The 14,702-nt window shown below is 27.7% G+C and overlaps 1 protein-coding gene across 4 annotated transcripts in view; it reads right to left on the bottom strand.

The window, feature by feature from the left end:
• Nucleotides 1-14,702, bottom strand: part of LOC107455815 (uncharacterized) — a 417,369-nt gene that overhangs the window by 36,073 nt on the left and 366,594 nt on the right. For 3 of the 4 annotated variants that reach the window (XM_016073529.4, XM_071181347.2, XM_043047119.3), the window contains exons 2-4: nt 10,773-10,892; nt 4,578-4,735; nt 1,491-1,593 (exon numbers count right to left, since the gene is read on the bottom strand). In XM_016073529.4, the coding sequence (XP_015929015.2) occupies nt 1,491-1,593; nt 4,578-4,735; nt 10,773-10,892 (381 nt within the window). Of the gene's footprint in view, nt 1-1,490; nt 1,594-4,577; nt 4,736-8,276; nt 8,484-10,772; nt 10,893-14,702 lie in introns of those variants that run through there. The other variant, XM_043047126.3, reaches the window with a different exon arrangement.

Here is a 14,702-nt window from a genome sequence, read left to right on the forward strand (position 1 = left end):
AAAATTTCAAAATATTCTAAAATAAATTTCATGAAATTATAAATAAATCTTATAATTTATAAAACTTTATTTAATAAAATTAAACAATTTATTCATAGCCATCAAAAGGAATAGAAAAAAAGCAATTAAAAAATACTTTCATATCGAGTTTATTTTAAAGCAAAAATGAATTCTTTTTTGTTAGTGAAAATTTATTGTGCGATTTAAAGCAATCTGTGAATCAATTGAAATATCATTTTGTGCATCATGTACTAAGTTCAATCATTGTAAGATTGATAATTGAGACGCCAATCACATTGTCGTGATTTGCTTATTGTTAATTACAAGGAGGAGGAGGAGAGTTATTATGCCATGGTGGCTCAGGGGATAGAGCACTCGCCTTCCAATCATGCGACCCGGGATCGAATCCTAGCGATGGCTGGTCGAAACGTATTTCCCACACGGTTCGCAATGACCACAGTGCTGATGAAAAATATCCGAAGTTTTAGACAGACCATGGGTTAGAGTAATCTTGCCGTTAGGCTAACTTTGGGAGGTTTACGCGGTTTTCCTCTCCATAAAACACAAATGCGGATTAGTGCCATCAAAAAGTCCTCCCCGAAGGTAAATTTCCACCAATACTTAATCTTGAAGTTCCCTTGTCTTCTAGATTGGGTTCAAAACTACAAAGTTAGACATTTTTAGTCCTTAACTCAAAATTGAGTTGGTCGTACAACGACGGTTATAAAATAAAATTTAAACCCTTTTGACGCAAAATGTTTCTTAAACATATTTTTCATACTTTTTTCATTATTTTGTATTAATTTAAAACAAAACAAGTAAAAAATAGTATATTTAGTACTTTAATAATTTACTGTTATGAAACACAGCAAAGGAACACCGGTGCCTTTATCTGCGTTAAGGGTAAAATCTTTAACACATAATTCGTTTCCAAACAATGATTTTTTAAATTTGCAGTTATTTAGATTTCATAAAAACAGTTATTCATCATTGAAATTTCTTTAATTTACAAAATCACTTATTGATACATTATTGAATATGAATAAATTTTTTTTTCAAGCTGCTTTTTTTGAATTTTATATTTTAGTACAAGCGTAACTCCGACGATCGAACACTTTTTTTAGTAACTATTAGACTGTGTTTTATAATTAAAAAAAATACCAAAATATATTTTTGCATGTAATTAAGGCCTCAGAAAAAAAACATATACAAGGAACACCATTGTCCCATTTACGTCAAAGGGTTATTATAAAATATTATGGAAATTTATAAATGTAGCTAAAAATCAAGGTTATGCTGTAAAGTATCTGATTGCGAAATATTTAGTCAAAAAGATACATTATTTCTGCTTACAGTTTAATTAAGATAAATTCATTGAAACAAAAGATTTTGAATCGAGACCAGAAAATTTAATTTAAACAAATTTGATCTTATGGGTATAAATGAAAATGTATATTTAACTTTGTTTCAAATGTGAGTCAGAAACTTACCTAATAAGTTCAATTACATGCTCTCTTGGAGAACGCAGGACATCTTCACCGTTTATTTTCATTATCTGATCACCGGGCATCAATTTATGTTCATTAGGACCACCTAAAAATAAACGAAGGAATTTTAACTCGATAACGAGATCTAGATTTTTATATAAATTTATTTCTCCCTCATTAATACCCGAGATTAATTTATTTCATCATAATTTAAATATACCCCTCAAGAAATGTTTTTTAATCGTTTCTTATTCAGTTTTGAATTTTTATTCAGTATTAGGTTAGTTTTTTCTGAAGTGAATTTTTTTGTTAGCATTTTATTAATACTTAAAGTCTTTTATGTTAATCCACCAGAAATATAGTACTGAACCTCGATAATATAAGCTTCGATAACACGAATTTTTTGATATCACGAAAATTTTCAGGCACCTGATAAACGGGAACAAATTCATGTTCATGAGGACCACGCAAAAACATACGAAGGAGTTTTAACTTACGAAGGAGATTAATCTAATTTACGATATAAGTTTATATTTCTCCCATACAATTACACACAATAATACAATTACAATCTAATACTATTAAATTATGATATTATAAGTTTATATTATCGCAATTTAAATGTATCGCTCAAAAATGTTTTTTTAATGGTGCCTTATGCAGTTTCAAATCAGGTTTTAATCAGTATTAGTTTAATTTTTAATGAATTGGAAATTTTGTTAGTGCAATATTTAATTAGTCTTTTATAATAATCAACCAGAAGTGCAGTCTCGGACCTCGATATCATGAACTTCGATAGAACGAATGCTGTTAATAGGGGAAAAAACAAGTCTTAGACGAATACATTTGTCAGTAATTGTAGATGAAATATTGTTAGCCACTTCAAATGTTTTTTTACTAATTATAAAATGCTTATTTGAATTCTATGCATTATAAATTTGGAATTATTTTATGGACCACTTCTTGAAGTCCCAATAAGAAAGAGATTGCCTGATAGTTGCATGAATCTCCATTTGTTAAGAAATAATTACTTATATCACATAGAAGCAACTGCTCATTCGATTCGAAAGAACTTGCTGATTTAACTCTTTAACGCAGAATTTTCATGAAATATTTTTTCCTACTTTTTTCATTATTAAGTATTAATTTAGGCCCAAATAAGTGAAAGATATTATATTTCGCATTTTAATAATTAATGGTTCTGAAATACAGTATGAAATACTTTTTCTGCATTAAAGTCTACTAAACACGACTCCCTTCCAAACGATAAATTTTCAAATTTGCACTTATTTGCAGTTATTTAAATCTAAGAGATTCATCATTGAAATTTCTTTAATTTACAAAATAAATTATTGTAAAATTTTGAATAAGACTGAAATTTTTTTTAAAACTACTTTTTTTGGATTTTTTATTTTAGTTCAAATATAATTCCGACAGTCTAACAGATTTTTTTCGTAACTATTATGAGCTGTTTCTTCGTGTGCTCATGAGCAGTTCATAATAGGGGAAGCCCCTCTAGCTGAATACAGCGACTTTTGCGGACATGGGTTCACAGGAAATTTTAATCTTGATGCTGTGCTTTAACTCCCCTAGAAGTTTGTTGAAACATTTCAAGTTTCGTAAAACGTTTTTAAGCTTTCGAAAAAAAACTAAAAACGTCATTTTTCAAACAAACGAATTTGTAGCCTTAAGAGCAAAATTAACTTCGGATTTAAAATACCCACACCCGTATTAAGCAAGATCAAGTATTTTTATGAATGCAACACAAAATTTGTTTCCGAGCGTAACTATTGGTTGCAAAATGTTGCTTTAAATTAAGATGCTTCTCTATAATCGAAAACTTCCTTATTTGCGCTTTAAAAGGGCGACATTAAGAATTGAAACTAAAATTTAAAATCTTTATTTTAGTGATAAATTTCAAAACTATTGCATACTTATGTATTTTATAAGTTTCTATTTGAAATAACATTTCATTTGCTAAATTAGAACTATAACAACAAATCGTTTGAAGTTTTATTATATTTAAAGTACTTAGATTTCTCCAACTGAGCCTCATTATTGCACATTTGTTGCTCGTCATATCATAATGTGTTTCAAGAATTGAAAATATTTTTTTTCTCTTCAAAAACATATTGTATTTAAGGATAATGATGTAGACCTATAAATATGTTACCAAGTTTTTGAAAAAAGTGTACTGAATGAATGAGATATTTTTTTAAGCTAAAAAAAAGGAGAAAAATATGATATTATTACGTGGCCTAACATACTATGTATAAAATTTAGCGAACAGTTCTCTAGCAAATTAAGTTGTTAAAATGTTTCGATAACTGAGAATAGTAGTTAGGTAACTTTAATAACTTGCACGATAATTTGTGCCAAGTGTTTTGAACTTTGGAAGCAAAGAACATTTAAAACTGACTGCTATTATTAAGAAGTTAAAGATCCAATTATAGAAAAGTATAAAAAAATAAATTGGTAGTAAAAATCATTTAAAATTGCTCATTACTTCTAAGTAATAAAATTATAGAAAAGTTTAAAAAACTAGTTACGAAAGAACATTTAACTTAGTACTTCAATGTAGTTAAACATTCATATATCGGAAAGTTAAAAAATAAATAAAAAAAATGATTAAATAAATTTATTGTAAAAACATCTAAAAAGCTAAATATCCGGTTAAAGAAAAAAATTGGTGGTTAAGCATATTTAAATTTTCTAACTACTACTTTTATGTTAAATATTCAATTATAGAAAAGTTTTAAAAAATTGCACGGAAAGAGCATCTAAAATTACTGACTACTTCCCTGAAGCTGAGTATTCTCATGTAGAAAAATTAAAGGGAAATTGAAATCAATAAATATGTTGTAAAAAACATCTAAAATTGCTACTTCTAAGCTGTTAAATATCCAATTATAAGTAAAAGATTGGTAGTAAAGCATATTTAAAATTACTAGCTACTTCTTAGAAGTTAAATATTCAATTATAGAAAAGTTAAAGGAAAAAAAAAATTGAACAAATAGAGAACAAAAACATATTCACAGTGAGGATTTAAATGACGTTAAAGGAAAAATTCAATTTAGAATAAAAGTGTACCTTCAGTGACGAATCGAACGATAACTGGTTTTTCACTTCCAGCGACAAATCCAAATCCCATCTGAGGATCACGAATCAATTCGACTTCCCTTGGCTGTGGAGGCTCGTCATCAGTTTCCTTCCGAGGATTCTCGTAAGTCGTCGTCTTATTTGTGTGACTGAAAAGAACGAATCAATATGAATATTTTACAGAATTCAAATGATTCGAACAAGTATCTAATCATACAGAATCGTGTCGGACGGGGGAAATTCGAATTTTTCTTTGTGAACTTTTTTTTGCAATGCTCTTTTTTATTTATTTATTTTTACGGCATAGCTTCTTGAGTGGGTAATATGGTTCTTTTTGTTTAATGGGAGACAGCGTTTCGAAAAGTGATGAACAGTCTGCCGATGAATTAAAATGTTGAAAATGTAAAAGGAGTTAATTTTTTGAGGAGTAAGAGGCCATGTTTAAATTTATAAATATTTAATTCATTTAAAGTTTCAATTTATTCAAAGTTGCACACTTCCATTAGTTCTCAAAATGACAAATGATTTGAAAAAAATAATAATAAAAAAATAGAAGGATAGAAATGTAAGAATCGCTGCATTCTGTTCTGGACAGTATATTTTTTAAAATTAATTTCTAGAATACATTTTGGTTCATTTAATAAAATCAAAATATAAAAATTCCTCCTCTCATCAGTAAGGAAGAAATAGGAGTTAAAGCAAAAATAAACAAAATGAACATATTTTTATTGTATATTTTTAGACGTGCAGTGCACAAAAAAATAAACGGACAACCCAGAAAATACTTTTGATTTAATGATCTGCTCTTCAAGTTCTAGGACTCAATCTTAATGGTTCTAGAGGGTGATTTCAAATACTCTTATTAATTAATGCTAATTTCGTTTTTTGCGTATTTCGCCACATCTTGATTGCTTCGTAGGCGAATTGAAATTTTCTTGCACTCAATTATAAAATTTATTTTTCCGAATGCAATTCCATGCAAAAAATAACTCTTAGTCAATATTTATTACTTATTATTAACATTGTTTAAATAATTTTGAATTGTGAGTTACGCAATTTCTTTTCTTCATAATTTTAATGAATGTAATTTTACAAGGCAAAATACAAAATGTAAGCTAAATTGGTAGAATAGTTTCTGAGAAATTGAATTTTTAAAATGAGAAATTTAATTCGATTTCTCAGGAACTAGTTGACCGATTTCGCTTAAATTTTGTATTTTGTCATGTAAAATTACTCTTTAAAATGATATAACAATTGTATATCTAAAATTGAATAACATCAATTCAAAATTTCTCTAACTATTACTAATCAAAATAATAAATAATTACGAAAAGTTATTTCTTGCGTGAAATTATTTTTGAATGAACGAATTTTATAACTGTGTATAATCAAACTATTGAGACCATATTTCCCAGATTGTGGCGTCTCCCTTGTGTTGATGATCAGAAACTCGAATTTGTCAGAAAGGTATGCTTATTTAGAAAAAGTACGTTTTTATGTCTAGTTTTGAAACTTAAAATATCGTCAGCACTAATTGAGTTCTAGAACGTGAAAATCCAATCATTAGATCAAAAGTTATTCAGGATAGTCCATGTTTGCACACTGTACATCAAGAAATGTCGTTGCTGAGACCATAAGCAATTTTACAATAATAACTATCATTTTAAGCAAAAACCTGACGTAATCTAAGGATAAAATTAACAGATGCTGGTTCAAATATTATAGTTATCTGATGCTATAGTAAACACTGCTTTATATTTTGCCAGATAAAAGAGCTATCTATTGACTTAAGTCAGGGGTTGCCAAACTTTTTTGATCATCGACCCCTACATAATTTTTCGAAATCTCCATCGACCCCCATAAAAGTAATTTTCTGTTAATTGAAATAAAACTCTATTGGATACTGTGTTTGTACATTTATTTTATGATTTTGAACATTTATTAAAGTAATAGTACATAGGGTAACAATAGTTTTATGAAGAATATATTCATGTTGAAATATAAATACCTTAATATTTATGAAATAATAAGTAATTATAAGTAAGTAGAAATAATAAGTAAAGTAACTGCGGATTTATTGCTTCTTAATCAATAACATAGATGTGCCTGGTGTTTTTTTTTTTTTTTTTTTTTTTTTTTTTTTTTTTTTTGCGAGGTTCGTTATATTGGGTTCAAAATTGGTCAATTTTAATCTTAAATCCACTCGAAACTCCACATTTAATTTATTTCTGTTCTTAGTTAGGATTGAATTTACGTGACTGAAACCGGCTTCAACCATATAGGAACTTGGAAATGCTATCATAAATGGCTGAGCTATTTCGTAAAGTCTTACATATTTTTGCATTATATTTATATTTGTCCAAAATTTGCTTATTGTTAAATTTTTAAAAAGCGTCTTTGCTTCAAATCCCCATAATAATTCAGCAAGCTCATCTTGCAGGTTGATGTACACGTTTTCAATTTGAGCAGAAAATGGCACAATAATCCAATCAGGGATGTCAATGTTTTCCAAATCAACAAAACGTAGTTTAAAATCGTCGCTCAATTTTTGAAGATTACCTGTATATATTTCCAAGTTTTCTTCTTTTATTTCTAATTGTCACATATCTGAAAAATACTGATAATCCATTGAACAATCGACCCTTCCGGTTCGGATCGACCCCCTGGCTCAGATCGACCCCCGCTCATGCTAAATAGATCCCTGGGGGTCTATATAGACCACTTTGGCGACCTCTGACTTAAGTTGAAAATATTTTTTTCAACTAGAAAAAAACTCTGATTTCCTAAGCTGAATGCAGTATGTATTACTTATCTATTTATTTGCGCTCTTTGGATTTTTTAAAATACCGATCATTTTCTTGTCACCCTTTATGTGTATCAAATAATCAAAATTTTATGTAAAAAATTTCTAATAAATTTAAGTAATTCTGAACAACTGCCCAATTAGAAACATTGTACGATGAAAACTGTGAGTTTTGTTAAAGCACATCCTATGTCTCAATTATACTTTTAATATTTAAAAATCAATTAAATTGTGATATCCACAACTTTTCATAGATAATTTTCAAACTTTTTTGATTAATATTCCAATTTAAAATATCAACTCAGAAGGTTTAGTTTCTATGGTTTAGTTCTTTTGAAAAATGCACTATAAAAGTACCAAGTTTCAAATTTTATTTTAAATATAAATAACTAATAATATAACTAATAGTATTTACTAAATAGTATTTGTTTCTTATTATTAATAATATTAATAACAAATTATTGTCAATTTAACACATCGGCTTTAGCCATTTAGTGCCATGATCGTGGCAGAGATCCTAACGAATGCCACCTTCTCCACTTCATTTTTTTCAAATTTTTTTATGTCACACTTTGTTTTAATAAATGCAATTTAAAACAATAAGCATAGTGAACAAACAAAGTTTAATTTCTCAGAATCTGAATAACTCTGAATGCAGTTGAACTATACTATACTCTAATTTTTAAATCATCTATTATTTTGAGGCAACCGGTAACGTAATATTCGGATGGATGAATTATCACGCACTTTGAGGGATCGGCTGCCGTACCTAAATAAGTTAATAATGCAAATACATTTTAAGTTAAAAAATAACCGGATACAAGAATATATTTTCATTGAATAAGCATATTTTGTGAGGGATTCAGAATTTTTAACCTTCAACGTACCTTGTCGACATGTGAGAAATATGGTTCCAACAGTTCAATCAAGAGAGTAGTCGAAAGTTTGAGCTCCTTCGCAAAAAATAAGATTATTCTGCTGAAATTTTTATTTCAAAGTTAATAGGATATGGAACTGGTAACTCAGAAAAAATCTAAAACAATGTTTTCTGTGTCAGGCCAGTTCTTTGTCCGTTGATTGCTTACGTTGTCGTTGCAAACGATATTTATTTTCAAAACAATGTTTTATAGTTTTACCAGTTACCAAAGCCATCTATACAGGAACTTTGTTACTAATTTCGACACATAGGGTAAATAAAATACCTCGTTTTCTAAACAGAACCGTACATTTTTAGCCTTTTCCGTTTTTCTCCAATTGAAATTTCAAATTATTGGCCACTTTTGGAACAACAGGTAATTACTTCAGATATTTAAAACTTAGCGTTCAGATGTGATGCGATTCAGGTTTGGTGTGATTAAAATTTATTAAATAAATACATAAATAAAAATTGATATTTCTGCAAAATGAAAGGCTGATATTGTTAGCTAGTTTATTTTTATCAGTAAACAAATAAATATTTTTTTACGAGTGATAAAAATATTCACTTTATTATTTGATACATTTGTAATTAATTTACTGCAACATCTTTTTATCAGATATTTTTATTGCAAATAATGATGTTTTAAAGTTTTATCTTGCTTCGAAAATGAGAAAGCTGTTTCTTTTATCAGAAGAAATTGGAAAGGAAAGATTTTTCATTAAAAAAAAAAAGGCAGCAATAATTATTCGAGTAAAAAAATAAGAAAAGTGATTTTCTTTAAAGTTTTTCTTCAGGAACTCTTTCAGTAATGTGAGATCTGGGAAATATTTCGTTTTGTTGCACTTGCAAACTGAAAAAGAAAAGAAATATCTTTTCTCAATTACTGAACTGAGAAATTTAGATTTCAGTGTTATCACAAATAGATGTTTTCTTCTGCTTGTTCTATCTTAAAGCCTGAAACTGATAAGAATCCGAATAAAATGTATTTTAAATAAGTATTCTGCGAATAAACATTTATGTACTCCAAAGAAAAATATAAAAATAAAGACAAATAAACCACAAAAAGATATAATCTTTTTTTTAACCTACATCCGCAGAAACTAGTGCTTACGGAAATTGTGTTAACACTGTCAAGGCAAAATATATCATTAAAATAATGGAAGGTGCTTTGCTTTGGCGATATTTCCCCCCCCCCTTCAAATTTGCTTTGGTGATATTAATACAATATCAGATAGCACTATTTTTTACGGATTAAATTGTGTGGGTTGAAAAAGCGGCTGTATTTTTTCGTGGTTAATTTCTTTTTTATTTTTCTTTTATAATTATTTTTTATGTTATTAATTTTTATTATAAATTTTTTTATTATTTCTCTTTAATTTCATTTTGTTTTCTGCTATCTTTGCATGCTTTTTTTTGTATGATTATCTTATATTAAAGGTTCCATGTATTTGCTCATGTACAATAAAGGAAACTTTAATTATAACTTTTTTTTTTCCTTTCTTTCAATCTTAATAATTCACTAGATATATAGACTCTGAGGAAGACATTTTTCGGCAGAAAATGTCCTTTTGATGAAAACGTCGCCAAATATTCTCAGAAGTGCAACAAGAGTAAGACTTTTATGTATAGACGTAATATTTTGAGTTTTGATTGCCAGATATATGAGCAACCGTAATGAAGGTAGTTAAAATACATTACTATCCCTTCATTCATCGGACCTCCAAAATCTTGTAGTAACAGAAGCTGCGTTTTTCTCCTTATCCATGAAAAATCCTATGATAGTTAATGATTTGCTTTGGTGTGACCGATCTTCTGGACTTGATCTATTTAAAAACTGGATCAAGTGAAATAAGAAACATCACAACTAATAACTTTAAAATATTAATGTTTTTTCAAATCTTTTTCCACTTCAGATTTTGTGCCAATTTAAATGCTCTCAATATTGCAAAAGTTAATTCTTGCTCTTTCCAATAAATGTTCATTTTCTGTTTTGCGTAAATTATTACTCTCGCTTAGTGTTTTGGCCTCAATATAAGAGATAATCATGGAGTCAATATGATTCCACCTTATGTATTTAAGTAATATTTGGAGATGTGCACTCTAAGTGATATTCATTAAAATTAAAATTTCAGAATTTGCCTTTATGTTTTGGGATGAGTTGTGATTTCAGATTGATAAAGTAAACTGATAAAACTATTTCTTAACTAACAATTTTAACTGACTGAGCGGTTTCGACGGCTAAAAGAATCTTTAAACTAGTAAAAGCAAGTGAAAAAAAGGAAAATCTAGGTGGAAAATCCGTTTTCTCTGTTGTTATTCAAAGGGAAAAATGGGTCTTGAGCAGAAATTTCTGTGGAAACTTTCAACGAAGCGAAAATGCCTAAGATTTAGGAATTATTGCTATAGTTAGGAATAGAAAGAATTAGTTATAAGACTTATCAATATGAATAGGAACTAAACTTACTTAATATAGTAAGTTTTCCCCTCTTTGTCCAATGCTTGCTCCCAGCCGTACGGAAGACCAGCTCCACCTGAATCCCAGGATTCCACAGGGGGTAGCCAAGACGATATCTTTGTTTCATGGCTGAAAAAAGGAATAGAAATGAATTATCATATAATGATTTGAAACTTTCTAATTGATAATTTAAACTGTCCAATACATAAATATTCATTATCATTACTTAAAAATTGTGATATTTGTGTGAATTAATAGAATGAACAATAATTAACTCATTAATGCAGGAATGATGTTGTAATGGTAGGAACAATGCTATTGTTGCTTAGCTTCTACTAAAGTAGGAGGAAACATTTGGGTTGTTCAGTAGAAACTAAATTCAACAGTAATATATCTGCTAATACAATTAAGTGGGTCTAGTAGAATTTGTTCAATGGCATTAAGGGTATTATAATGGTATTATTTACAATGATGACGTGCAATCAGATGGGTCGATGAGCGGAGCAGGAAGGTGGTGAAGCTTTTATATATATATATATATATATATATATATATATATATATATATATATATATATATATATATATATATATATATATATATATATATATAAACATAAAAATCTTGAATAAATCTTTTGTTGTTTTTTATCTAAATTCTCCTTCCTTAATTTATAATTCAAAACGGAACTTATTCTCACACTTAATATCAAGCATTTTAGTTCTAAATTTAGTTTAAGGAATGCTGAAATTAATATTTTATGTTTTTCTCTTAACCAAGCATGAGAACCCGAAAAATTTCCAGATAAATGTTTTGAACGAGTAATAAGAAATAATAATTTTGTTTTTGCATATGACTTAAGAAATCATAGGTATAATTTTGCAAGATTTTCCCTTACATTATAGTGAAGCACTTAGAAATTGTGTGATTTGGATATCACTGATATGAATTGATATAATATGATTTTCGAATGAACTGGCCTGATGCACGTTTCAGCACACCTTGTTTTCTCTTTAAAAATTTTTCTATTTAATTTTATTTTATAATTTTTCATCGTGTTTATGTGTTTATATATATATATATATATATATATATATATATATATATATATATATATATATATATATATATATATATATATATATATATATATATATATATATATATATATATATATATATATATATATATATATATATATATATATATATATATATATATATATATATATAACAAAATTAAGAATTAAACTAATTATGTAATTAACAAACTTACAACTTCAACAAATTAATAACAGTGGATAATTTTTAAAACAATTGTGCAAATGAAAATTTAAATGGGAAGAAAACTATTTATAAAGCTATTATGTTTTTAAGATTTAAAAATGCTTTCAATTTTTCAACAAAATCTGAACAAATATGAAAGTAATCAGGTATAGTATTCCTTTCATAGTATGAAAGGATCATTATTTATGAAAGAAAAAAAACTCGTAGAAATTAATGAAGTCGAAATTTAAATTAATAGAATATGCTTTTGAATTACACTTTAAAAGCATAATCCCATCATACAGAAATATTTAAATTCATTGATAAAATTGGAAGATGTTTAAAAAAGTTATTTTCACTAAAAAACGCATGATTTTATAGGTTTCATTTATCAAATTACTAGCAACTGCTTCAATAAACGCGAAGTATTAATTGAAATTCGTAAAACTGAAACCATTATTCCCTTTATTATGCAGTTTATTTTAAATGAAACAACTTGAAAAAATAAAAAAGCATGATTTTTAATTGGAAACCTTATTTGACGGTATCTTGATAATTATTAGTAAAAAATGCTTTTTGAGTTATTTCTACCATAAAGATGGGTGGAATAAACAGGAAGACGATCATTATGTTTTGTTTTTGCTTTTTGTGACCTTATTTAAAACAGACGTTTCTTTGTGATGTTGCATCTCATTAAAGCGGGCATTTAAAAAAAATGAAAAACAAATGAATTGAGATAACGAAAGTGCATTTTCGTTTTTTTTATTAAAAGTTTTTTTTCTAGGAGTGGAGAAAGGAAATTATTTTTTTTAGCATTTTAAATATTAAATATTAAGCGCTATTAAGTTTCCTTTTATTCATTTTCAAAAATTAATTACTTCCTTCATATTTTTAATGACTAAAAGTATAGGTATGCATAATATGAAATAGAAATCTGTCGAAAGTCTTCCCATAGCAAATCCTTCCCATAGAAAGTTCCCATAACAAATTAATACCAAATCAATTCAATCAGTATTTTGTGGGTACTGATCCAGGAGTTCCTTTGTCTTCTGGATTGGGTTCAAAATTACAAGGCTACGGAGTTGAACTTTGGCAGTCGTAAACTCAAAATTGGGTTATCTGTTCAACGACGATTATAAAATAAAATAACATAAAATATAAAATAGAATATTCTTAGTGATAGACGAGTGATGGGTTAGAGTCCCTTTGCCATTAGGCTAACAGTGTGAAGTTTTCGTGGTTTTCCTCTCCATGTAACGCAAATGAGGGTTAGTTTCATCAAAAAGTACTCCACAATATCAATTTTCTTCCAATAATTGATCCAGGATACCCCTTGTCTTCTGGATTGGGTTCAAAAATCAAGGCTACGGAGTTAAACATTAAACCTTTGCGGTCGTATTAAGTTTATACATGCCTGTCATGCTGGTTGGAATTAAGTTTCATTGAACAAGCAGTAATACATAATATGCAAGATAATAAAGGAAAAATAAAATTTATTAATTATTTTTTAAACTTTAGATATATGTAACACAATAATATGTTTTAATTTTTTGTAAAAATTAGATTTTATAGTTCTCAATCGTGTGGTATCCTTCAAAGCAGTCTCCAAAATGAAGCTCTTGTTTTCGAGAACATGAGTCGCAAAAATGATTAGTTTGGCGTCTTCCGCCTTTAATTTTTCTGTTTGAACATACAGAACACTCTTTATTCATGTACACAGTGTCGCAAAATATGTAATTTGCGATTAAGATGTGGCTAACATAGTTGCTGTGGTGGCTGAGAGCAGATATACTACTGGAACGGTAAAAAAGCGTTCGTGGCTGAGAGTAGACATACGACCACAAAGGGTGAATAGTAGTAAACTGAAAAAATTGGGTCGGCTATTCAATAGCGATAAAATAAAAATATGCAGAATACGTAAAAATACTCAAAACTAATCAAATAAAAATATTTAAAACTGTTAAATGTTACAAATACACCGGGTGTGTCTTAATGACTGCTCTTAATATATATTTTTAGAGTATTTTTTAAAAATGAATAAAAAAAGTACACGCATTAGTGTATTGTGATCGTGAGTAGTCCTAAGTGATAAAAAATAATGCTATCTGTATCCGATGAATCAATACTGGGAAAAATGAAATTAAAAACAGTATTTTTTTTGTGCTGGAGGAAGTTGAAAGATAATTGTACGAAATACTCTCAAATTTTATCAAAGAAACTTGTTTTGATGTTTTTCACCCCTTAAGTGAATACTTTTTTAACTTTATTTTTGACAATACTTCAAAATTAGTTAAAACATTATTATGTTAATAGTTATTAATTAATAACATTGTATTAAAATAAGAGAGATATTTGAAACAAAAATTTAAACGGATAGTTCCCTTATTTATATTTTAAAAATGCTTAGAGAACTTTTATAAAAAACTGTGTTTTAATTCATTAATTATGTGTCAACAAAAAATTATTGTTTTACAAAAATATGGTTTTTTTTTTCAATTATTATTTCTATCATTATTCAACCTATCAGAGAAACTGTGAAAGGTGATATTTGTAATTAAATTGTGTTTTTTAAGCTTTAATAATGTATTTTTTCAAAATTAAAACTTTTAAATACTGAGTATATAATTAATAACACAAAAAGACTTTTTTTTCTATAGCAAAATATTATCCAACT

This window comes from Parasteatoda tepidariorum, chromosome 3 (genome assembly GCF_982258835.1).
Source record: "Parasteatoda tepidariorum strain Cologne lab strain chromosome 3, Ptep-v5.0, whole genome shotgun sequence".
Taxonomy (NCBI): Eukaryota; Metazoa; Arthropoda; class Arachnida; order Araneae; family Theridiidae; genus Parasteatoda; species Parasteatoda tepidariorum.